At 37.5% G+C, this 27,243-nt stretch overlaps 2 protein-coding genes across 5 annotated transcripts in view; one reads left to right on the top strand and one right to left on the bottom strand.

Moving 5' to 3' along the window:
- LOC106058078 (multiple epidermal growth factor-like domains protein 11) overlaps positions 1 to 27,243 on the bottom strand; it is a 122,823-nt gene that overhangs the window by 50,712 nt on the left and 44,868 nt on the right. The window lies entirely within an intron of this gene.
- Positions 983 to 26,561, top strand: LOC106079288 (neurensin-1-like). Its single transcript, XM_056028997.1, has 4 exons — positions 983 to 1,388; positions 23,040 to 23,185; positions 23,715 to 23,896; positions 25,944 to 26,561. The coding sequence occupies exons 2-4, from the start codon at positions 23,080 to 23,082 to the stop codon at positions 26,370 to 26,372; spliced, it is 717 nt and encodes a 238-aa protein (XP_055884972.1). The 5' UTR covers positions 983 to 1,388; positions 23,040 to 23,079; the 3' UTR covers positions 26,373 to 26,561.

Below are 27,243 nucleotides of genomic sequence, written 5' to 3'. Positions count from 1 at the left end.
AGGGGCGATCTCAAAAAGGGGGGAGCGGACGAAATATAGTAAAGAAATCACTATTTGTATACGAATTTATTAGTTATGTTTAAAATATATACTAATTATTTATATTTCGACCAATTTTTAGATTATAAAATCTATGAATATCAAGGTCGTCGCAGTTGGGTTAGCGTGCTCATCGGTAGACTTTGAAATCGAAGACAGTACCTATATATCTCCCGAGATTCATATAATGTATATGAACCAAGATTAATTAATCTTTTTCGTAAATCTTTCATGTCCAGTAATAATCCATAGTGATTGTACTGTAGCAGCTAAAAAGTTGCTAAAACAAAAACAAGAGGCAAGAGTTACGGTTTCTAAGGTCTAACAGAGTTTAACTCAGGGGTTCTCAACCTGTGGATCGCGACCCCCATTGGGGGTCGATTGACGATTTGCCAGGGGTCGCCTAAAACCATCGAAAATAGGGATTGTTATTGTCTACTCTTCTGTTGCTGTATGTGTGTGTTGGGGGGGGGGGGTCGCGGCAGAGTGAGGAAATATAAAAAGGGGTTTCCCGAGTTTAAATGGTTGAGAACCGCTGCTAACTGAATGAAAGTAGGGGCGTATTTAAAAGAAAGCCTGGCTTCCCATGTCAAGTCTTTCCTTCCCGCATCTCTCAAGTCTAATACTCGTGTATGTGACCTTGTCGGGCGTAGATTACAGGTTTTAGCACATAACATGATATTTAAGCTGGTAGTATCGATAAGTAAATGTTGTAGCAAAGGAGAAAAATACAGTAATCGCTTTTTCATTTAATTCAGTTCCAGCCGCAGTATCGATTCTAGAATAAAGTGTGGTTGAATAATTTAGTCAATTTTCTCACTTTAGTGATTCCTCGTCAGATAACTCTCTCCTTTTTTTTTTTCTCTCTCTCTCTCTCATCATTTTCTCTTCACTTCTCTCGCGCACGTGCCAGAGTCAGATGAGTGAGAGGGCCCTCTCTTTCGTGTCACGAGTCACGTTCAGGCAGATGGTTGTCAATACGATTTCTATGATTTGCACTCGTCCGGGCAAATACATTCTCTGGCTCCAATTCTAAACCCACCGCCAGCGCAAATCAGCGATGTCTGCCAAGGGGGGATTATTCCGTCAATGTGTAATTTTGTTATGACTTCATTGTGAAATCTAGGTCGTGTGTTTGTACGGGTGCCTGCCTGCCCTTGGATTGAGCGTGTGTAGTCCTTGTGACGCTGACTGCAATATCGCCTACCGGGTCACTTGTCGTCTGCTAAGGCGCGTGGGAGGAACCAGCTGGACAGACCGATACAAGGTCACTACTCGGACATTTATACTGGAAACCAAGCTATGATGGATTATAATCAACACATATTGATCTAATTAGCCATGACACGGTATGTAAATAAATGAAATAGACTATATCTACATATTTACATCTTTTCATAGCAAACTATTATTAATCGAGATCATAGACTTGTATATTATATGTAGACTGGAAACCGGAAATAAATTCTTATCCGCGATTGATCGATTCACAGACCTATCTATATATAGATTTTTATGTACGTAAACTCTTTGTTTCAGGCTCTAAGGGAAGTCGCCCCAATCAATCTTTTCTGTCTTAGAAAAGTAATGATCTTTAGTTTTCAAAGTTTAGAAATAATGCAAAATCATTTCTCGGATTTTCACGCAAATATATGAAATACAGCAATTTCTTGTTTGTTTCCATTGAGATGTTTCAAAAATACTAGATCAAAATAATTCATGTTGATTTAAATCATCTTATGTACATTGAACTAGATTGATTAACTATATCTTTCTAGATTATGTATCTAAAAATTGCAAAATAATAATTATGAGACGAGAATAGGCTACTCTTATTTGAATGATGAGATTCTATCAAAGGCTGGAGTTAGAAAGTTTTTAAATCCATCAGATTTCTTCAAGTTATACTTCACCGTGGATCTTGTCAATATGCTTGTCTTGTACACAAACAAATATGCTGCCCACTTCAGACCAACCAAACCAACAGTCTATAAAGGATTTGTATGATGTAACTGTAAATGAATTCTATACTTTTATGGGTTGCTCATGTATATGTCTATCGTTCGAGCGCCTTCTGTTTCCAAGTATTGGTGTAGGTCAGCGGTTCTCAACCTTTTAGGCTCGGCGACCCCTTTTTACAATCCCCCACTCTGCCGCGACCCCTCCCCCCCCCACGCACATACACACAGCAACAGAAGAATAGACAATAACAATCCATTTTTTCGATGGTCTTAGCCGACCCCTGGCAAATAGTCTATCGACCCCCAAGGGGGTCGCGACCCACAGGTTGAGAACCCCTGGTGTAGGTCATCACTTTACAAATGTTTATGGGCACGAAGCTTTATGACTAAAAAAAAAGATTTCTTCAGATCATGCCCATTTTAAAAGTATCTAATTTTGAAACGGAGAATCGTCCAGATAAATTAAGTAAAGTTCGTTTTTTTTTTGTATGAATAAGCTTTACCAGCCTCAGCAACATCTTTCCATTGACGAGAGAATGGTACAAAACCAGCCTCAGCAACATCTTTCCATTGACGAGAGAATGGTACAAAACCAGCCTCAGCAACATCTTTCCATTGACGAGAGAATGGTACAAAACCAGCCTCAGCAACATCTTTCCATTGACGAGAGAATGGTACAAAACCAGCCTCAGCAACATCTTTCCATTGATGAGAGAATGGTACAAAAACAAAGGGGGATGTGGTTTTCGGCAGTACATACGTGACAAACCAACCAAATGGGGGATGAAAACATGGGCCCTAGCTGACTCTCTTACAAGTTATACTTATGACTTTGAGATCTATGTTGGCAAAGACAACAGTCCATCTTCTCGTTTTGGTATGGCTTATGATGTTGTTATGCGTTTATCTAAAAGTATTATAAACCAGGGATTTGCTATATTTTTTTGATAATTTTTTACACTAGGTATCAACTTTTAAAAGATCTATTGTTAAAAGGTATATGTGCTTGTGGCACAATATAAAAAAAAAATAGAAAAGGATTCCCTAATGCTGCAAAAGATGTATAAAACATTTGAGAAGAATTCTAATAGAGGAGATATGCGATGGGTTAGGGATGATGAGATTTTGACTTCTCAATAGTGATGTATTTGAAATTAAATTGCTACTGTTACTTTGGAGCCCTGAGTTGTGAGGTTCCTTAATGTTCGTTGTGTCGTGTGGTGCAGTTTGAAGAGAGCCTGAATAGTAGTAGAGATCGTAACAATATTATAATGAGCCATAATCTTCAAATACAAAAACACAATTTAATAAAATACTCAGAAAGACACAACGATAAAGGCACATTCCTCGTCCCATATACTAGGACAAATTTGTACAAATGCTCCTTCTTCTTTATTTCTATTAGAACATGGAATGTGGTGCCTGAGCTAGCCAGGAAAACCAGTAACTTGGCAGAATTTAAGTCATTGGTTAACATGCATGACTAAATGCATGGCGCGTAGGACGTAATCATCTTCTTTTTTGAAGTAACGTCTGTATTATATAAGAAGAAGAAGATAAGAATGACGATATAAATCAATTAAGTGAATATATCCACAATGTTAATGTTGCAATAGAATCCGAAAGTACAACTAATTCCACAAAAGATTCTTGTCTCCCTGTCTACTAATAGATTTGTATTTATATAAAATTTTAGAAGAACAGGTAATCGAAAAAAAAAAAGCGCTTGTGTCTTCATTAACAATATGAGTTATGTTTGGCTTTCCTAGTAGGAACCTGAAGGATCTTTAAATAATCCCGCCAGTTGTTTTTTTTTTGCTTATAGTCACAAAAGAACTAACATTGTTGGTGGCAACAAACGTAGTCTCTTTGTATATAGTATAGACAGTGATAAAACAACAGGTGACGTAAAACTATTAAGAATCCAATTCAATAAAAAATTTACGTAGATGCCTGTTTACACTTTCTTAATACGGAACTCGTAAATAAATCCTAAAACCGTCTTTTTAAATAAATTAAACGTGATTTTTATTGACAATATGCACAGCTTTTAAGACCAAATTAGATACATTTAAAAATTTAATAAAATAACATAATATCGAAAGATTTATAGAGCATACACATGCATAGTATTAACTTAAATGTACTAGGACCGGGGTCGGCAACCTGCGGCTCGCGAGCCACATGCGGCTCTTTAGACTGGAAGCTGCGGCTCTTTAGTTCCTTACGCAAATTTTATTTTTATCGAAAAAAAAATCGTTCTTTATCTATCAACAATGAATTGGCACCGATTACATTTCTCAGCCACTTGTACTCGCTTTCCACCCCTCCCCTCCCCCGTGACACGCGTCGTCACTGTCGTCCTTCCGTTGGAAGCTCTCTATATTACGTTTTACTTGGCTTTCGACACAAGACTATTTGGCGTCTACTCCACGTGCTTTGGCTGTGAAGTGGAGTTTGTTGTTTCAAGTAAAAGAGTTAGAACTGAGTTATCTTCAAGGTCATATATTTGAAAACAATTTTGTCTGGTTTATTTTTAGAACAATAACTGGTAGCAAGGTCGTAGATTAAATTTATTACAAGTTAGTTTAAAATTAGGACAAGGTTGTGGAATTTCCATACGCTTCAACAATAGCTTAGAATTAGATAGTTCGATAAAGAAGAAAAGGGGAAGATAACTTTGGTAAATATATTGATATTAAAATTGTTTTGTTCATTTACCGCAATCATGGCATCTACAAAAAGAAAGAGAAGAACTACTGAAGAAGAGAATCGAGAATTTAATCTGGATTGGACAGAGTCTTTCGCTTTCATCTGCAACTCAGATGGCCTTCCGATTTGCCTCATTTGCCATGAAAAACTCGCACACAATAAGAAATCAAATTTAGAGAGACACTTCACTAAAAAACATACTCAGTTTGCTAGTAAATATCCAGCAGGCGAAGAACGAAAAAAAGCTGTTGACGAGCTCCAAAAACATAGACAGCAATCAAGTTTCATGTTAAGTAACTGGACTCAATCTACAAGTAATGTTAATCTGGCAAGCTTTGCGGTATCACTTGAAATTGCAAAAAAAGGCAAACCATTCACAGATGGTGAGTATGTCAAAGATTGCTTCATACAAGCATCTGAAGAACTGTTTCGTGATTTCAAAAACAAACCAGAAATATTGAAAAGAATCAAAGATTTGCCACTATCCGCTAAAACAGTACAAGATAGAATAGCTAAAATGTCTTCAAATGTAACACATATGCAGGTGGAAGATATTCAACTTTCTTCTGCCTTATCACTTGCCATAGATGAGTCTTGCGACATAAAAGACACCGCACAAGTTGCCCTTTTTGTTAGGTATATGTCTTCCCAAGGTCCAAAAGAAGAACTTCTAGGATTATTACCGCTCTCGGGACAAACTAGAGGGGAAGATATAGCAAATGCCGTGCAAACATGCCTTAAAGACAATAAGATTGATTTAAATAAAATTGTTTCAATTGCAACTGATGGAGCCAGCAGTATGACAGGAAAAAATAAAGGAGCTACTACGATTCTTCGGAGCAAAATAAACCATGAAATTCTTACGTTTCACTGCATTATACACCAAGAAGCGCTTTGTGCCCAAACATTTCCAGCCGAAGTTGTTGAGGTCATGAATTTGGTAATCAAGATTGTTAACAGCATCTTGTCAAAAGCACTCTATCATCGTCAGTTTAAAGAATTCTTAAACGAAATGGAGACTCAGTATTCCGACCTTCTTCTTCACAATAAAGTGCGATGGCTTTCCAAAGGTAAAGTGTTGAAACGTTTTGCTGTGTGCTTGAATGAAATAAATACTTTCCTAAATGATAAAGGCATTAATCACCCTGAATTAGAGAACGACAAATGGTTGCAAACATTTTACTTTATGGTTGATATTACATAGAAATTAAATGAGCTGAATCTAAAACTGCAAGGAAAGGGAAACCCAGCCTATGTTTTGGTGGAAGAATTAGTTTGTTTTGAAGGAAAATTGACTGTTTTTGTAGAAGACATTCAGAGTAGTAAATTACTTCATTTTCCATTTCTAAAGCAATATCGCGATAAAACCAATGCAACTGTTGACACAAATTATTTCAGCACAGTTATTAAAAAAATTAAAGATGAATTTGCTGACAGATTTCAACAATTCAAAACAAACAAAACCACTCTAGCATTCATAGTTAATCCTCTCAACACAAATTGTAACGAGATCCACATTGAGCCATTTGAAATTGATGCTGGATCTCTAGAAATGCAGTTGATTGATTTGAAAGGTAAAGCTTTGTGGAGTGGAAAATTTACAGAAATGAAAAGCAAGTTGGAAGAGTTGGAGGTCCAGAAATGCATGTATGTAGCACAAAAAAAGTGGACAGCTTTAAAAGAAATGCCGAAAGTTGAGTCACTTATATTCGACACATGGAATAGTCTTCCAGATTGCTACAGTGAAGTGAAGAAGCTGGCATTTGGAGTGCTGACTATCTTTGGATCTACATATTCGTGCGAGCAAGCGTTCTCTTGCATGAATATAATTAAAAGCAAAGTAAGAAGCCAACTAACAAATGAAAATTTAGAGTCTTGTTTGAAACTAAAAACAACAAGTTATGAGCCAAATTTATCCAAACTCTCTAGAACCATGCAAAGCCAATTTTCCCATTGAATTTGTTCGCTCAAATGTATGTAATTGCTTTCCTATTTTAAATAAAATTTACATTGTTTAGTAAAGTTTAAGTTTTCTATTTGAATAACCATGCAAAGCCATCGCACCCATTGAATTTGTTCTTTCAAATGTATGTAATTGTGTTTTTTTTAATATTGTATTTGAAGTACAAGTTACATTGTTTAGTAAAGTTTAAGTTTTCTATTTGAATAACCATGCAAAGCCATCGCACCCATTGAATTTGTTCTTTCAAATGTATGTAATTGTGTTTTTTTTAATATTGTATTTGAAGTACAAGTTACATTGTTTAGTAAAGTTTAAGTTTTCTATTTGAATAACCATGCAAAGCCATCGCACCCATTGAATTTGTTCTTTCAAATGTATGTAATTGTGTTTTTTTTAATATTGTATTTGAAGTACAAGTTACATTGTTTAGTAAAGTTTAAGTTTTCTATTTGAATAACCATGCAAAGCCATCGCACCCATTGAATTTGTTCTTTCAAATGTATGTAATTGTGTTTTTTTTAATATTGTATTTGAAGTACAAGTTACATTGTTTAGTAAAGTTTAAGTTTTCTTTTTGAATAACCATGCAAAGCCATCGCACCCATTGAATTTGTTCTTTCAAATGTATGTAATTGTGTTTTTTTTAATATTGTATTTGAAGTACAAGTTACATTGTTTAGTAAAGTTTAAGTTTTCTTTTTGAATAACCATGCAAAGCCATCGCACCCATTGAATTTGTTCTTTCAAATGTATGTAATTGTGTTTTTTTTAATATTGTATTTGAAGTACAAGTTACATTGTTTAGTAAAGTTTAAGTTTTCTTTTTGAATAACCATGCAAAGCCATCGCACCCGTTGAATTTGTTCTTTCAAATGTATGTAATTGTGTTTTTTTTAATATTGTATTTGAAGTACAAGTTACATTGTTTAGTAAAGTTTAAGTTTTCTATTTGAATAACCATGCAAAGCCATCGCACCCGTTGAATTTGTTCTTTCAAATGTATGTAATTGTGTTTTTTTTAATATTGTATTTGAAGTACAAGTTACATTGTTTAGTAAAGTTTAAGTTTTCTATTTGAATAACCATGCAAAGCCATCGCACCCGTTGAATTTGTTCTTTCAAATGTATGTAATTGTGTTTTTTTTAATATTGTATTTGAAGTACAAGTTACATTGTTTAGTAAAGTTTAAGTTTTCTATTTGAATAACCATGCAAAGACATCGCACCCGTTGATTTATTTCGTTCGCTAAATTGTTTGTTATTGATGTACATGTTGGTGTTGTGAGTAAATGTTTGATTGTTAATTTTATATTTAAATAGTAAGTTATTACCCGATAAAGCAATATACATATATATATATAATGTGACAAACACAATTTTTATGTGAATAAATAACTACTTTTCTTATGAATGAAAAAATATATTTGTTTTTTTTTTTATTTTAAACAAATTTATGCGAGTACCATTTATAAATGGCAAGAAAAAAAAATGTGCGGCTCTTTAAAAGCTTTGAAAATTTGTAAATTTTAATTTTTGGCTCTTCAGACTCAAAAGGTTGCCGACCCCTGTACTAGGATACAGGTCTTAAATACCACTTGATGATGACTAAGTAATGTCCAGTAAAAAAAAAAATCGTCGTTCTGTCACTCGACTCGACTCTGACATATACTCTTATTTCTTTTGTGTTTCATTATTCAATTACCCTCCAACCTTTTTTAAACTATAAACTTGACTGTGATAATCTTACTCATAAATACATTAAAGGTGGATCACCTTATATACCACTCTACTGAATATTCAAAATAACTCTGAAGGCTCCTAATAGGGCTGGCAGAATGCTCTCAGATTGATATAGTCAGAGCATGAGTACATTTATGCATTACGACAAGCAGAATTAAACGTAACTAAAGACTCGATGGCAGCACTTAAAATATTGTAAGAAAACAATCAAATTGGTGTCAAGATCTGGTCATTTGTATCGGCCTCAAGTTCAATATCTTCGTTTTTCTATCAAACCCATAAGCCTAAGAACGATCGCGGTGGCTGAATGTTAAAGTGCTTGGCTACCTAACACAGGGAGCGCCCTTGAGTCCACCCTGCTCTGATGGGCTCCAGACAATTAGTAATAGGCGGTTGACCGTTGTGCTGGCCACATGACACCCTAGTCAACCGTGGGTCACAGAAACAGATGACCCTTTCATCATCTGCCCCATAGATCGCGGGTCCCTGAGAGGGAAACTTCAAGTTAATCCTATGTATAAATGATGGCTGTTAATACAAGCGTAGATCTAAGTGTGTGGAGACATCAACTTTACGTCTGCTCTCTTCCAACTAACCCTACAGTATGATCTGCATTAACCAAACATTGGCCTGGCTGTTTATTTTTTACCCTTCCACTCAATCGATATGAAACCAAAAGTGCAATGCTTCTTGAAATAAAAGGCGTAATCGATTCTCCCGTTTTCCATCCCTAATGTCAAGCCCTTATTGCGGTATCGTTCATTTAGTGGTATCGTCTTTTGTAGGGTATAGTCGTTACTATGGCATATTTTGTGGAATCGACATCCTCATTTTATTGGTTACTCTGATGTCGGTCCGAAACCCCCAGTTTCCCGCCTTCATTGACCGTAAAAAGCTATTAGCTTTATTTGTAGGCCAGAAATGGAGGTGTTTTTTTTTTGTGGAATTTGCGTGTAGCTTTATTGACCTTGACCTACATTTTTTAAAGCTGTGTCGATGACCTCGTAAAAAGATACACGAAAATTAAAAGCTAAATAAAATGCTAAATGTCGCTAATTAGATCATTAGCAACAAACTAACCTCATGTGGACAGCTATTAGGCATGTGATTTTAGATGAGGCCCCAAGCTAATTGAGCTATAGAGCCCTTTACAAGTACAGATATGCTAATACCATGCTAAATATAACTTTCAAATGACTAGAGGGTATGATATAAAATTAAGAAGTATACATAAAGTTGTTAGTGAAATAATACCACCAACAGGAGAAAGGGCAAAGACGAGCAACTGGTGCTGTCACGCTGTTTGGACAAGTGTCTTTTGCTTTCTCCAAACTCTTAAGTTTTTTTTTTTCCTTTACTCGTAATCCTTGTACGGGGCGAGAGCGACTTGTATTTTAGTTTTTAGTTTTTTGCTACGTCACAAAGTCCGGTGACATTTATTGGTCATTCTTTGTCATGAAGTTGGTTGAAACGGACGGTGTGTTGGACCGTAAAAGATTATTAGTCTGTGTAAATAAGTACTAGTTCCTAGGACTTATTATTCGGTAGGATTTTCTTGAGTTGAGGGGTCCCAAGCAGAGGATGCATATTCTATTATTGACCTAACGGTGATAAATAATATTTTAGTTTCATGTTCTTATTTGATTCGATAAAAATTTCTTTTAATAAACACTGATGCTTTGTTTGATTTTTAAATAGTTATTAGTGGTTACATCAGAAACAGGCACATGCATCCCATAACTGGAGGAACCAGCCATGACAGACTGGCTGGCTGCTTTAAAAAATCTCAAAATGTAATATCCCAACCTTTTCAGGGATTCGAACCCGAGATCCTTCGGTTCGGAAGCTAGTCGCTCTACCACTCAGCCACCATGCCCTACATGTGAAAGAAAGAAACGTCTTTGAAAAACAAAACAAAACTTTATCAGGAGTTATCTGCAATGTTATTTGTTACCTCCCCATGTCATACACGTTGAACATGTAGAACAGGGGAGGATGGGGTGTAAAGGTCAAAGTGCAGCGAGGTTCGACCTGTAAAGTGACGTCAGAGAAAAAAAAAAAAAGGAAGCTGATTTCTTAATATTGTAGCAACATTTTTTTTAATAACAAGATTAAAGACTAATTGAATCTAACAATGTTTATTTAGCGTCTTGCAAATCATCTTATCTTGTAGATTACAGACGTTACTTCAAAAGAGAATATAATTACGTCCCACGCATTTTATCTGTCAGTCAAGTCAGGCATGCTAATCAGGAACTTAAACTCTGCTAAGTCGTTGGCTTTCCTGGCTGATTCAGGCAACCCTGCCCATGCTTTAACGGCGCTAGGGAAGAAGAAGCTCTTGTACGATATGAAATCAGAAAGTCTCTCCCGTGACTTTGTCTCTTTCTGACTCTCTCTGTCTGTCTCTCTCTCTTTCTCTCTCTCCCTCTTTCTGTTTTCTCTCCCTCTTGCATACCCTGCGCACATATTAGCCAGACGGTGGCTAGACCTAACGTAACGGCTGTAATACATTTTTATTCATTCACTAGCATACCACTTTATTTTAAATCATAAAACTCATAAACACAGATGTACCCAACAATCACGATAGACAACTTTTCAAATATAAAACAACCTAATGCTTGGGGTTTGTCCTTCATCCTCAAACAACTGTACCCCGCAGTTGTATTCCTACAGAGTCATTTCCCTCCAAAATCTAAATGTTGTACCAGAGCTAAGTACAGACCAATCTAAATGTTGTACCAGAGCCAAGTACAGACCAATATAACTGGGGAATTTTATCGATACTTGATGCAATGTCGCTTGTTGCTTCCAGGCGCTAGTTCACCCAATTAATGAATCTATAGGCAGCTTTATAGATCTACTTTCATGTCAATAGTAGCATTTTTTTTTTTTACATTCAAGATCAATGTCTTGACGATTGGTAGCGATACATAATCTCACGGGCACTTGTATATTTTTTTTCTGCCTTCCTTTCTATGGCTTTTTTATTCATTGTATGCATTTCTATTTAACATAGCATCGCTAGGGTGTTGATGGGAATAAGCTTACACCATTTTGACTAAATGCTTGGCGCTTGAATTTTTGTAGGGACCTGTGATATTTTGTATTTAATTCAAGTGAAGAAAACCTATTATATCAATGTAAGAAAACCCTAGTTTTCAATTTGTGTATAATTTATTTAATAATAATTATTAAATTAATTAATTTAAAAAAGCGCTGTTTACATAATGTTGGTTCTAGTCGCTATGAGAAAAGTACAGACGAGACGAATTGTCATAGAAAGCCTGAATACTGACCTGTGACGTGACAACCTGTGGTCAGTGGAGACCAATATCTGTTGCTTTGTCACAGGTCTATACGATTCTGATAAAGCAGAACATCCTGCCAATATGTGTTCTATTAAATCACCCGCGTTTCCTCACAATAGGCATTTGTCAACTTCATCGAGTCTTAGGATATGTTTTTTTTAATCATTTTTTGGTCTTCATAAATCGATCCTGTATTGCCGTTACAAAGCCTTGTTTCAGGGTACAGAAACCATGCCATGCGATAGACCTTGGAATTTTTGGTGGAGTTCTATTTTTTTTTTCCATTGACGAATCTCTGCCCTGTATCACCTAAACCAGCAGTTCTCAACCTTTTAGTCTCGGCGACCCCTTTTGACAATCCCCCACTCTGCCGCGACTCCCCCCCCCACCCCCCGCACACACACACAGCAATAGAAGAGTAGGTAATAACAATCCATTTTTCGAGGGTCTTAGGCGACCCCTGGCAAATCGCCAATCGACACCCAAAGGGTTTCGCGACTCACAGGTTGATAACCCCAGACCTAAACCATTATTAACATAAGTATTTTTAAGGTTTGCTGTAGTTGCCTCAGAGTCGTATTTTTCAAAGGAAGGAGATTAGTTCATTGAACATCGCATGAACGTCTTCAGGCCTTCCTGAACGATTGAGCTTGGAAAAATACGCCACAGCTTCCGGCGGCCATCTTTATCATTTTAATTATTATTATTATTGAATTGAATGAATCATCATTCTATGGCACTGACAGGGTCGAGCTTCGTTAAAGGGAAACAGAATTCATTGTAATTCTTTTTAACAGTGTCCACTGAGAAATTTTTTATTGCTCTGCAGTAATACTGTCATTTGTTAGTCAGGGCCGGACTTCAAACTATGCGGTTGCAGTGGGCCCCTCACTTTCATAGGCCCCGCGCTATTTTTTTTTGTAAATTATTAAGTAAAAAAAAAAAAAAGGCCTTGTCTTCGAGTCCGAAGATTAATGGGGAATGCAGTATTTTCTGTGGATACGCAGGCCCAGCTGTGACCTACATATTTTGCCACATCCAGGGCGAGAAAATAGTCCTGGAAAGCTGAAATTAAAAAATCTGAAAAATAGACAAAATAGTCATTTTGGAGTGCCAATCCTACGGGCGATTAAAAAAAAACATTGTCAGCTTTCATTTAATAAAAATTGTATAGCAAAGACGTATGTATCTTCTAATACTAAATCTTGACATTATGTTTATCTCTACCTTGACTGGGCCCCGCGTAATCAGTTTCGCATATGGCCCCGCAATTGTTAGGGCCGGCCCTGTTGTTAGTTAGTAAGGATTCTCTTAAGAAAGCATAGGGCCTTGAATGTCTGCGAAGTCAGTTGTGATTATCTCCCTTTGCTGATACAAGAACAGTGTGTATTGTGTATAGTCGCTTCATGTCTGAGCTTAGACAGGGGCAAAGAGGGAGAGAGAGAGAGCTGAAGTTGAGCGTCAACAGGAAGACACACATAGAGCGTCTCCAACAAAACATTGACTAGATTTGAAATGATCAATAAGGATTAGGCATAATACGTTGTGGTAGAATTGAAAGACTCAGGAAAGACATTGGAGACCAAAACAAAAGACCTTGCAGAAGACAGGCACAGCTGGGAAAAAAAAATAGAGTTTAAATAGTCTTCAGGCAGACAACGGCTTTGCATCATTCGAGGCAAAATATGCAGTTTTCTTATTTGTCTAACACTTTAACTACTACAATCATCCTCAATCTTTGGGGTTTGCATATGTCTAACACTTTAACTACTACAATCATCCTCAATCTTTGGAGCTTGCAGGTGTGTCTTAACACTTTAACTACTCCAATCATCCTCAATCTTTGGAGTTTGCATATGTGTCTAACACTTTAACTACTGCAATCATCCTCAATCTTTGGAGTTTGCATATGTGTCTAACACTTTAACTACTGCAATCATCCTCAATCTTTGGAGTTTGCATATGTGTCTAACACTTTAACTAGGCCTACTCCAATCATCCTCAATCTTTGGAGTTTGCAGGTGTGTCTAACACTTTAACTACTAAAATCCTCCTCAATCTTTGGAGCTTGCATATGTGTCTAACACTTTAACTAGGCCTACTCCAATCATCCTCTATCTTTGGAGTTTGCATATGTGTCTAACACTTTAACTACTCCAATCATCCTCAATCTTTGGAGTTTGCATATGTGTCTAACACTTTAATTACTCCAATCATCCTCACTCTTTGGAGTCGAAGTCAACGCCTTGAAGAAACCGAGACGCATTAGCCTGAATACATTAGATTTACATCGTCTGACCAACACTCTTAAAGTCTGACAAACTTATACATTCAAACACCGCCCTCTTCCGTCAATGTTTGCAAGCAAGGGAAGATAACTCCATCATTGTCTAGGGATGATATAAAAACCTTGTAGCTGTGACAATCACAGCCAGCGGCTAGCTAGACAAAGGTTTATGTATACAAGACACGCCAGAGTGTGTTGTGCTGGTTAGACTAGTTTACAAAAGAGAGAAAGAGAGAGAGAGAAGATGGCATGGTAAAAAGACATAAAGTGACAAGGCGTGAGGTGAGGATATTGAGACCTTTTTTGTAACCATGGTAACGCTGAGGCCAATGATAAATCAACAATATTCTTAGAAGGAAGATTTTTTTGTTATTGGTGTTAAGATGAAACATTCCAACAGATGGTTTTCAATTTAAGATGAAACAGATAATGTCATTGTTGTAAAGTTAAGATGAATCATTCTAACAAATGATGTCATTGTAAAGTTAAGATGAATCATTCCAACAAATGATGTCATTGTAAAGTTAAGATGAATCATTCCAACAAATGATGTCATTGTAAAGTTAAGATGAATCATTCCAACAAATGATGTCATTGTAAAGTTAAGATGAATCATTCCAACAAATGATGTCATTGTAAAGTTAAGATGAATCATTCCAACAAATGATGTCATTGTAAAGTTAAGATGAAACATTCGATCCACTAGATGATGTCAATCCGAAAACATTGTGTCTTTGCTTCTGTAAATACTTGCCACGGTTCCAACAAGGGCTGCCACCTTAAACGCAGTGGCTAAAAAGTTTAATTTCAACCTTTTGATTATTTCAAGTAATGTTAGAAAATAGTTCATTTTTTGGTCTCATTAAGTTAGTCTTTTCCTAGAAATCATTCAAAACGTAATGCTGTGAAACACTTCAATGAGACCATTTTACACCGACTTGAACACAATAAACTTTACTCTACTTTTGTATTTGTCTTATCTTATCTTATCTTATATAATACAGACGTTACTTCAAAAAAAGAAGATGATTACGTCCTACGCGTCATGCATTCAGTCATGCATATTAACCAATGACTTAAATTCTGCCAAGTCACTGGTTTTCCTGGCTAGCTCAGGCAACCCATTCCATGCTCTAATAGCGCTAGGGAAGAAGGAGTTTTTGTACAAATTTGTCCTAGCATATGGGACGAGGAATGTGCCTTTATCTTTGTGTCTTTCTTTCCCTTGGTTGCAAGGGCCGTCTCTTTCCTTATATGCCAAAATCGTCTTAAACTGCGACCGCTTTAGGAGGTGCGGTGGCTGAGTGGGAAAGCACTTGAATTCAGCACCGGGGGTCACCGGGTTCGAATCCTGGTGAATCCGGGATCTTTGGACGCCTCTGGATCCACCCAGCTCTAATGACATTAGTTAGGGAAAAGTAAAAGCGGTTGTTCATTGTGCTGGCCACATGAGGCCCTCATTAACAGTGGGACACAGAAACAGACGAAGTTAACATCATCTGCCCCATAGATCGTCAGGTCTGAAAGGGGAACTTTACTTTGCCTTTTCTGTTTTAACTATTACACACTTCATCTTAACGTTTTCATGTTTAAATTATGTAGATTTAGTTTTCTTAGAAATACTTGAGATATTCTTTCAGAATTTAAAAACACTACATCCTATCCCAAACCTCGTGGGGGGGGGGGGAGGGGGGCGGTGGACAGGGTTCGAACCATTGAAATTACAAACCAGAGCGCATGCCACGCGACATTTGTCATCTATCTTTATTAATTCACTCAAACTATCTTCATGTATTAACTCTTTCTCTCCGTAATTATTTTCCTTGTTCCAACGGAATTATTCATTTGACTCATTTGTATTTCACTCTCCTGTTAGTAAAAACTTCAATACCTTATTTGTTTGTTATCAGAAAATGTTACACTTGATATCGCGCTATGTTTGTTTGTAAAATGTTTTACTTATTTCGGATGTTCCTTCAGAGTTGAAGATAATTACTTCCTAGTCCAAACCTCCCGCAGGACGACGGGGGATGGGAGGGGGCAGTGTTTGAACCCGGGACCATCGATAAATCTGAACGACAGTCCAGCGCGCAAACCGCTATAGGGGAATGCATGCTATTTTTCCGCAACAAAGATTAAAGTTTGTAAATCCAAAAATCAATTTTGTTGAATGGGGTCAAATCAACATTGGCATCGTCAATGGACCTCCTTCACCAATCGTAAAACAAACAACATTTAGCCACGTGGTGCTCTATCTCTTCTATATAATTTACGATCTCTTGTTTAATTCATGATGGTTGTCACGTGACAGTTTTTTTTTTTCGTTGTTTTATCAATAAGATCACGTGACTAAATGTTGTTTGTTTACGATTGGTGAATGAGGTCCATTAGGAGAAAATCAGTTAATTTCTAGATTCATTCCATATATATACAAACAACGCAAGTTGTTGACCCCATCCATTCAAACCCATTTCGTCTCTATTAGTATCAAATCTGTAACAACCATTATCTCTGAACCTATCATTATTAATCTTTTACAAAATGTTGTTATTTTCTTCTAGTCTTATTTCATTTCATACTAAACTACTACTTCGGCTTCATCCCGCTTCCAATGTCATCCCAAAACATTCACGGACTCCATTTCACAATTCATCTAGTTGTGACCTATTTTAGGTGACCTGGCTTCTTTCACATCTCTCACTTATCGATCTGCAGACTTCCAAGTTTTCAGACACTTTAAATGTGTCTCTTTTTGTCTTGTTCGGCGCTAATGTTGCTGCATAGATGTTTTGTGCTTTAATATCAAGCAAAATTATTGTATTAGATACTTTAAAAAAGCCAAGTAATTATCAAACACCAATTCATTTCTTTTTTTAAACCGACCACTGGCAGACAACGGTTATATCTGTGCTGGATGTGGCAAAATATGTCGGTTACAGCTAGGACTGCGTGGCCACATAAAACACTGCATTCTTTAATGAACTGAAAGACTAGCCATATCGCTATGGTTCTTACATATTGTCTATGTCATTGACTGTGCAAAAGTTAAGAAAGTGCAACTAATTTACAAAATCCTTGACGACAATGAATCCAACATTTATCGAGCAAATACAGCGTGACGTTTATTAGTAGGCATAGTGTTCGTAAGCAGTATGGCAGTCCTGAGGAGACTGACCAACAACAATAACAGGAATTTGGATTTACTTGCGAACTTGACAAAATATGATGTTTGTTAACATTAGTCCAATTTCCATGTATAGATACACACATCACTTTTGTTCACACACACACATATGTATATACATACACTTTGACAGCTTTCTAACTTCAATATAATATAATAATATAGCTATATCACTAAGTCCACTACTTGACTTCACATAAACATTTTTCATCATTACAACTGCTTGCTTGAACTTCTTAATTGAACTTAGCAAACTTGCTACCACAACTTGCTACCACAACTTGCTGCACCAACTTGCTACCACAACTTGATACCACAACTTGATACCACAACTCGATACCACAACTTGCTACAACTCGCTACAAGAAATTGCTACAACAACTTGCTACCACAACTTGCTACCACAACTTGCTACCACAACTCACTACCACAACTTGCTACACCAACTTGATACCACAACTCGCTACAACAACTCGCTACAACAACTTGCTACACCAACTCGTTACCACAACTCACTACCACAACTTGCTACACCAACTCTCTACAACAACATGCTACCACAACTTGCTACCACAACTTGCTACCTCACCTCGCTACCACAACTTGCTACCACAAACTTGATTCGACTTCTGTATTTAACTAGCTTCCCTAACTGACTAACTAAACTCTCGACCTCCCCTACCATCTAACTTCCGGTCATACCTAACTCGTTCACTATTTTTCACCTGGCCCCAGGCGGTTTCGGAACGAAACAAATGGTGGTCACATACAAAGGTCACGGGATACACATTAGAGGCTGAAAGAAAACCCACTGCCGAGGACAGACGTAGACGGCTAAAAAAAAATAAATCTTTAGTCCAGTACCCGAAAGTTACCATCAAGGTCTATACGGACTGATCTACGAGAGAAGTGCAAGGCAGAATGAATTCGGGCTCTGGAGCGGTAGTCAGTTTCCTGGTGCAACAGAAGCGGCAACCTGGTAGGCACATATGCAGGCGAAAACATCTACATTGCGGAAATGAAAGGAATCAAAAGTACCATACAGCACACTGAACACCGTAATGAGGAAGTAACCGCAGCCAATGTGATCCTCTTTACAGACTCACTTTCCTGCCTGCAAGCTCAGAGACGTGGTCTATCCATCTGGTAAAAACAATGACTAACCGCCTATGCTTTCCCAAACTAATGTCAGTATTCACAGTTCCCTTATCGGATCAAGTTGGTTCTTTAAACCAGCGGTTCTCAACCTTTTAAGCTCGGCGACCCCTTTTTACAATCTCCCACTCTACCACGACCCCCCCCCCCCTTTTTACAGACACACACAGCAATAGAAGAATAGACAATAACAATCCTTATTTTTGATGGTCTTAGGCGACCCCTGGCAAATCGTCAATCGCGACCCACAGGTTGAGAACAATCGGTTAGGACCATTACACAATAACACATTTCACAATTAGTCATTAAGTTATTGGTAATTTTTTGGGTGTTTGATAACAAATAAGGGAATTAATTTCTATATTCTGGAGTGATATAGTTGTAAGTGCGAGTATTTCCCCATAGTTAAGCTTGTTTTTTTGTTTTTGTTTTTTCCACAAAAATGTGCTAAAATGTATTAATGGCTCTCATGTCAACATTTAAACCTGGCACATTTATTTTGTCATTAGAGATGCCACATTTCTCGTCTGCTGAAAGAATGGCTCAGAACATCCGGTAAAACACAAGTATAGCGGAAGTTGACAGAGAAGCCGAGTATTGATTAGCTGGTCTGGAAGCAGCGTTTGATTCTTTTGTTCATTATAATTTTTACAGCTTTTTTTTTTTTGTTTCGTTTTGTGGAAAGGGGAAAAACAAACAACAGGATTTTTTTATTTCCTCAGATTTTTTTTTCTTATGTGAAGAAAAAAATAATTGTAATTATATAACTACGCAATTCTGTTCTCGCTTACGCAATTCCTAGTCGTACACTTTCTTAGATCAATTTTTTTTTTTTTAATTTGTTGAAATGTGTTCCCGCAATATTTTCATTCAAAACGTTTAGAGTCATTTGTTTCCGCATCACCACACAGGGTCACGTAATTACAGGCACACCACCTAGAGTCCGCCCACATTCCTATCTATAATAGTCGCCACAAACAATTCTATATTTAGGGTCGACACATGTTAGAGCCCTAGTCTTCTTCTCAAAGACAAACCAAAGACCTTAATCTAAATTACACCTGTCTCTCTCTAACAATACAAGAAGGCGACATTAATACATTACATAAAAATAGCTTTATGATAATCACAAAATCTTAAAAACTCATACGCTTCGGTTCCTTTAAGGTAATATGTTTCTTATAGTCTTTTTAAAACAAAATTCATACTAGACTAGTACATTATACATACATATTTTACATGGTTAAGTCCAATTATAATGGGTAGTTTATCATATATTGTTTACACACTTTCAGTTTGGATTGCGAAGTATGGCGAGCATGATTTTAAACTAGACCACTTAAGCGCTTGGCTTCCGAACCTGGGGTCCTTGGTTCGAATCTCGATGAAGAGTGAAGTTTTGAATTTTGCATTTTTTTTAGGGCCCCCCTGAGTCCACCCAACTCTATTGGGTACCTGACTTTATTTGAGGAAAGTAAAGGCGGTTGGTCGTTGTGCTGGCCACATGACACCCCGCTCGTTTTTCGTTGGTCAAAAATCATCTGCCCTATAGATCGCAAGGTCTAAAAGGGGAACATATAAAAAAATAGTGGTGTCGATTTATTTTTCAGCAGAGTAAGTAAAAAATTATCATGCTAGTCAGTTTTAAGATAAAATAATTAATTCTGTACCTACCGAATTTATTTTTTTAAAAATACAAGCCGCATTTAGTGGTGAAATAATATTTTTCATATCTCTTCTAGTTTTCGAGATCTGAGTGTGACAGACGGACAGACGGACATTTTGCTTAAACCTAATAGCGGCTTTTCCCCCTTACGGTGCCGCTAATAAAAAAATAAAAATGCCTTTTGGTGTATCAGGGTGACAGGAAATGGAGGAAAAAAATAGACCGCCAATTTCCCGGTCTAGTTGTAGGCCCTGATCAAAGTAAGTAGGCCTACTTTTCTTAGAAAACTGACTGATATATATCTACATTTTTTTCTTAACCAATTATCATTTGAATGAACTTTCATAAGTAAATACAAAGTTAAGCTCTTGCGTAATCGACTATTCATTGAGATCGTTCATAGTGTTTTAATAGCGGATGTACACAACACTCTCATGTGTGCTGAGTCCAAATGAGAAAGAATCAAAATCGAATCCACACTGAAGTGGGCGATACCGTGAGGCCTACTCGCTTTGTTGTTCTGCGTGTTAACTCTTAGAGAACTGACTTTTGCCATTCTCCAGTCGATTTTACGTAGGTGGACCATTCGAGAAAAAAGCAGTAGTGTCCCTTTGTGTGCAGAGTGATCGAACGTCGTGCCTAAGGGGGATGAATAATAATTATCCGGCTTCTAGTCTCTGGGACTATAAAAAGGTCATTGTGAGTCGGTATTTCACAATGAGTGAGTGACTTAGACCAGGATGCTATGCTGGTTTGAAAAGAAGACACTGAGACTCTGGTGATAAGTGATAACTTTTAAGTTTAATTAGTGTTGTAATATAAAAACCACAGTCAGACCTTGCGATCTATATTGGGCAAATGATGTAAAGGTCATCTGTTTCACTGGTTACGGCTAACGAGGGTGTCATGTGGCCAGTACAACGTCCGAACGCCTTTACTTTCCCTAACTAATGTAATGTACACATTAGAGTTGGGTGGACTCAGGGGCGCCCTAAAAATGCAAAAATTCAAAACCCCATGTCATGATTATTGTATGATAAAAACAATTATAAAATCTTCTTCGTGTTAATCAAGGAAATGTTTCATCGGTCTCCTTCAGTCGTGAAACTACTATGGTTCATCTCGAAGCGCTATGAAAGCCTGGGCATTGTCTATGGTCGGAACGAAGTCGCCCACACAGCAGTCCCCCCCCCCTCTCCGCGCAGCTGATGTGACCAAAGGAACGGAATATCCAATACAGTTTAGGATCAGTAGCGCCGCAGGCTCTGCCAGGCTGTAGCACGGTGTGCCACAATCTGCCTAAGGGTCACCAGCTACGAATTTTTTCTCAGGGTAGTCTCCCGAAGCCTTTCCCATGTATGGGTATTGCCGCAATGCAGCGGAGGTTTGGATTCAGAGTTTTCCTTCTCCTAGATGAGTAGCCAGCTAAGGCTAACTAGCCCCTCCTGCCCGAAGCTTACTGGTTTAGGAAATTTAGACTGTTTGAAATTATGAGATATATTTAGAATGTTTATGTGTGTTTTCTTGAGTGCTATTTTTAGCCTCTGGAAATTCCCATCTCTTGTGTCAGAATCTGTGTTTAAAAGTAAACATTTGGGTATCCACTACGGTTACCTTGACAATGTATTAGATTATAACATTTCAACCTTCTACTACATACAGGCGTTGCCTCAGAGAGGAGTAGAATGTAGAGGCTGTAGAAAACCAAAATATACATTTCACCAGACTCACTCAGAATGTACATGCGAAACGTTTATAATGATAATATAATAATAATCTTTATTGTCCGTAAATAAAATTTATCTTACAATTTGTGCATTACACCAAACAAAACATTATAACTATAAAAAAACAAAATGTACATTCACACCAGACTCCTCATAATTGACATGTGAAAAAATTATATCGGATAGTCTCCCTATAATGATTTGATTGCCTGGGGGATAAAAGAGTTTTTGTGTCTGTTTGTCTTGGATATCGGTGTCTTGTATCTCTTTTGTGATGGTAAAATCACAAAATCCTGACCCAAAGGGTGATTTCTTATTTCAAGAATCTTTTTTAGCTTTTTAGCTATCTTATATCAGATAGTTGAATTTTATTTCATGATTTGATTTCCAGGGGGACAAAAGAGTATTTGTGTCTGTTAGTGTCTGTTTGTCTTTGCGCTCGGTGTTTTGTATCTCTTTTGTGATGGTACTGAGTTTGATCCTTCTGGTTCTAGCAGGTTGAGGACAAATAATCCTTTTTCTTCGTGGCCTCTCCCCCCTCCCTTTTGTTAGGCTTTGTCCTCATTTTGCCTCCTTTCGGAAGCATTGTCCTCCTATTTGTCCTCTTTTAGTCATACAGGTGTTTAATAGCCGCACATATAGATTTTCAGTTGCTTAGTGACATAGCTGGCCTATTTTTCTTTTAGGCCTTAAAGGATTTTGTCCGATGCTTCCCGCCAACCCTGGGAAGGTACTGAGCTTTGTCCGGGAGGTAGGGTTGGCTACGAGGATCTGATTTATGAATTGTGAACATATAATATTTACATATGATTTTTGCCAAATTATTAAATTGTTACTACCTTTACTATTTTAACTGTGAATAGACCTTGTTTTTAATGATTTAACTGTATAGAATTTCGCCCTTGTTATATAAAGGGAGAGTGATCCTTAAAGGATTACCGGCACGATGTGCCTAAACTCAAAACTCAAACTCAAACGGATGCTTCTTTGCTCTCTTTTAGTTTATCAGATTCATAGAAAGTAAGTTAAGCTCCCAGTTCAGACCTTGTGGTCTATAGGTCAGATGATCTGTTTCTGTGGCCAACGGTTAACGAGAGTGTCATGTGGCCAGCACAACGACCAACCGCCTTTACTCTCAAGCAGTCTCTTTTAGAGGATAGCTGCTGCAAGCTTTCTTTTCTCTATGCCAGTGTGTGTGTGTGTGGGGGGGGGGGAATGGCGCCTGTATCATTAATTAATGTTGCAGCTCTGTTCTTATTATCATGAATGTTTTTTGTATATGTTCTTGCAGGTTTACGCATCACTAGCCGCGACTTTAAAGTTTTGAACCAATGGCGGAGTATGCAGAGGGGTACCCGGAGCCGGTGGACGTGTCAAGCTCAGACGGACCTGCAGAGGAGAATCATGAGGTGGGGGCAAGCAAGAGAGGTAGCAAAGGTAACATTGTAGGAATGTAATAGTAAAATCTTCGAAACCAGTCTGATTGTGCTTTGCTTCTTAATTTTTTTAAAAATCTATTTACTCCAGACATATTACTTTAGTTGTGTGAAATATATCCTCCGACCATGAGGCATATTTAACTAAATCTTCATTTAGTTTTAAAATGTAATTGTCCACTTTATTTAAAGATGGCCTCCTTTTAACATAGTGACCCATTTTCACTGTTACGAGTTGTATAATTTCTTCGATTTATGCACATGTATTTAACATGTCTTTAACTTTGTAGATATTTCCCCTACACAACGTTTTTAAAAGAGTTTTTAAAAAATGCATATTACTTCTTTCAAAATGGTTAATTCTCAATGTGCGAAACAGATAAATACGCCCTGTAGGTAAAAGAAATTGTTAAATTTATCCCTCAGTTTCTCACGTGACAGACTTAATTCTGCCGTTCACCTTTGACACCATGATTTAGTTTTCAACTATCACGTGACATGATGTTTATGTGTATACTCTCTTTCCCAAGACGCTGACAGTAAACCAAAGAGAAAGAGAAGCTGCCCGATGTACTTCGGGGTCAAGTCCTACCTGCATCAGTTCTACGAGGACCACACCTTCAAGGACCCTTCTGTTTATGAAGATGACGACCACCAGTATCTGCTACAGCCCCACCAGCGACGTCGAAGGTGTACACCGATTTGGTGGAAAGTAGGTGTCAAGGTTATTTGTTTAAAAAAAAAAAAACTAGAAAAAAAAAAACAGGACTTCCTGAATCAGCCATTAATACCAATGGCTTGTTTAGGATAAAGCCTAGTCCATAGTGCTTTCAGGGCCGGCCTTAGATAATTAGAGGGCATAGACAGTGAATTAGGTGGCCCAAAATGAAATAGAAAGAGTCCTGTGCTAGCGCCCCCCCCCCCCCCCCCAAGAAAAAAAAAAACTTGACTCGTGACTTCGTCTTGTAATGGCGAAATGTCTTGACTCTAAATCCAACCCAAACTGTCGTGTCTGAGACACCTTTTTGCTCTTTGTAAAAATGTTTGTTTGTAAAATGTTTTACTTGTTTCGGATGTTCCTTCAGAGTTGAAGATAGTTTACTTCCTAGTCCAAACCTCCCGCAGGACGACGGGGGATGGGATCGGGCAGGGTTTGAACCCGGGACCATCGATAAGTCCGAACGACAGTCCAGCGTGCAAACCGCACGACCAGGCAGCCTATGGCCTGATCGAAATCGATGGAACACTGCTCGTCTTTTCTGGATGATCACACGATCATATCCGATGTGACTGGCCTGAGTACACAAATCATTCATTCGTCACGGTTCATCTCTCGCCTAGCGTTGGCCGGTGTGACGTGTGTCGGCTGATTCCATATGCACGATTGCCTCTATCCGCGTTGCCACCACAGTTATCACAATATGAGATATAATAGTGTTTATATAATTATATAAACCATCATATTATATCATCAGGACTCTCTGGGTTCAGTTAGAGTTACAAAAGTATACAGATAATAAACCAATTAGGCTTATACAATAGCACAGAATATTTTTAAAGTAAAGTACTTAGGATATACAGTGAAAATGTTAACAATAGATGATTGAATAGAACTATCAAATAATGAAATTGTACATTAACTGATATTTAAACATTTTAACATCTTAGTCACATTTTTTATTTGTTTCTTAAAATTGCTTAGAGTTTTTTCCCTTTGTACTTGTTGGCTCCTTTTTGATACATTGAAGCTGGTATTTTAAATATAAACTTTTAAACGTGAATCTTTATGCCAAAGTTTGTTGAAATAAGCCTATCATTTTATCAAATATTTTGTTGAAATCGGGTATCGTACCTATGATTTAGACACCGTGTAAGATGCGTTAGATTGTGTATATGTACTGTTCTAGTATTTTTTGATTACAGAGAGTTAAACTGTCTAGGACTAAATTGAAATTAATTTTTCTGTTTATTTATGTTATAAAATTATGTAATTCGACGAGTGAATATATACCATAATATTAAAGAAAGAAAGAACAATTGAACAAAAATAAATATATAATTATATTTGATAGAGCACTTTCACATTGTTTATAAATTTTTTAAATTATTATTATTAAAAATCTCAACCCATTAGAATGTTAATAAAATGTTGTTTTGAGAATTTAAGAGTTACCTTTCTTTAATAGAGTTCCTACCACATTAATAACATTTACACTGATTAGTTATTTTGTTAGGACACCAGAAATATAATTTAAGAAGGACAAAAATACGATGATTTAAGTCAAATGATTGTTTGAAATATTATTTCTTCTGGTCAACACATTTTTTTTCTCTTACAAGAACCCGTTTGGGCTAGGGCGAAATGAACCCCTTTCGCGCACTGCCCATACGCCGGTACGCCTGGAAGCGTGGTCGAGAGGCTTAGTGCGCTTGAACCTGGTTTGTCTTGGCTACCTAGAAGGTGGCTCGAGGTTCGACACCCGACTCGGGCAGAGTCTGAGCGCCTAAAACGCACGGAAAACCAACTCTTAGATACCCCCTCCTGCCCACTGGTCCACAAATGAGATTGGACCAAAGCGCTCTGAGCGTGCTATAAGCATGAAAGTAGCGCTATATAAAAGCTATAATAATAATAATAATTGTCTTGCTCAGTTGGTGTGCTTTGCTTAAGAGGGAAAACTTTAAACAAAATTTTACAATTTTAATGAGAACTTTAATTAATTTTTATTTAATTGACTAATTCAACGTCTATGTTTCAGCTGTTCATGTGGATAGGCGTGGCCTTGTTACTTTTTGGCGTCATCGGCATTCTGATTGGCTACCTCGTTCCACCCCGGCACGTGCTGATAGGTGACAGCGACACCGGTCAAGCCTACATCGACCAACAGGCACAGGAATACAACACAACCCTGGACATGTGCAAGCTGATTGGCCTGATCTTCTTCTGCGTCGGCGGCCTGACCTTGGCCATGGCCTTACTCTTCCCGTCGTTCCTGACACGCTACTGCGAGGACGAGCCCATCTCGGGCGACGGGCCCGCCATCAAGGTGCCCTTACAGCCCGAAGCCAGCGAGAAGGGCGCCCTCAATCCGTTCCAGATGATCATTCCGGCTTCGTCCAAGATCAAGGAGGTTCAACCGTCAAAGAAAAGCGAGCAGCAAATGTTGACACAGAATACCACAAAGTAGCAGCCTAGAAAAACACCTAGATTGTCACGTATAACTAGAAGACTGCACTCGCGTTTAGCCCCTACGCTTATTGCTAAATAAACTAACAGAACAATGTTGCCAACTCAAAGTATATCACTGACAAAAAATTGTGTGTTAATCTTTAGATGTTGGATTCAAAGCATTAAAGTTCAACTTTACACAAACTTGGGCGTGGCTTGTTTTGTTTTGTTAGCAAACGTCAACTTGGGAACTAGATTAACAGGGTACGTAATCCATGAATTACACATATTCCTGGATAATTTGCAGTTACCGCCCATGCACTAAAAAAAAATAGTAACAAGTACAGTGCTTTTAGTTACAAACTGCGTTGTTTTTTTCAATGGACATTTAGCCTATAGTTAAGAAATACTGCAACAGAACAATCACATTAAAAAGACACTATTACCCTTGGTTTCTACTTGTACGTATCGCTCAACACAAGTAAACATTTAAAAACCCCGCCAAAAAAAAAATGTCTAAATCGTTTATAGCCATCCTTCTTTTCTAAAGTGCTACATTTGATGAAGTACCTGCTGGTGTTGCCAATGCAATAACCGAGCTACCAAATAGTAGTATATAAACATGAACTAAAAAAAACGCAGGGAATTTTAGTTTAAATTATATCAGTAGCCCATTTAATTTTGAGCCTCGGTAAGACAAAAGATTAAAAAAGGGAACCAAATACTTAAGCACAAAAGATAATTAACATATTTCTGATTTCATAGTAGTGCAAAGACTCTTTCCGTTGGTGAAGCATATGATCATGAAACGGACTTCTTGAATCAGACATTGATACCAATGGCTTGTTTTAAGATAAAGCCTCGACTATAGTGTACATGCTATCAGGGCC

Source organism: Biomphalaria glabrata, chromosome 5 (genome assembly GCF_947242115.1).
Source record: "Biomphalaria glabrata chromosome 5, xgBioGlab47.1, whole genome shotgun sequence".
Taxonomy (NCBI): domain Eukaryota; kingdom Metazoa; phylum Mollusca; class Gastropoda; family Planorbidae; genus Biomphalaria; species Biomphalaria glabrata.
This window is presented reverse-complemented; position numbering and strand designations above follow the sequence as displayed.

Coding starts and splice junctions, on each gene's coding strand:
- LOC106079288 (XM_056028997.1), top strand. CDS start 23,080: ATGGCGGAGTATGCAGAGGGGTACCCGGAGCCGGTGGACGTGTCAAGC. Junction 23,186..23,714: donor AAGCAAGAGAGGTAGCAAAG/GTAACATTGTAG, acceptor CTCTTTCCCAAG/ACGCTGACAGTAAACCAAAG. Junction 23,897..25,943: donor GTACACCGATTTGGTGGAAA/GTAGGTGTCAAG, acceptor TCTATGTTTCAG/CTGTTCATGTGGATAGGCGT.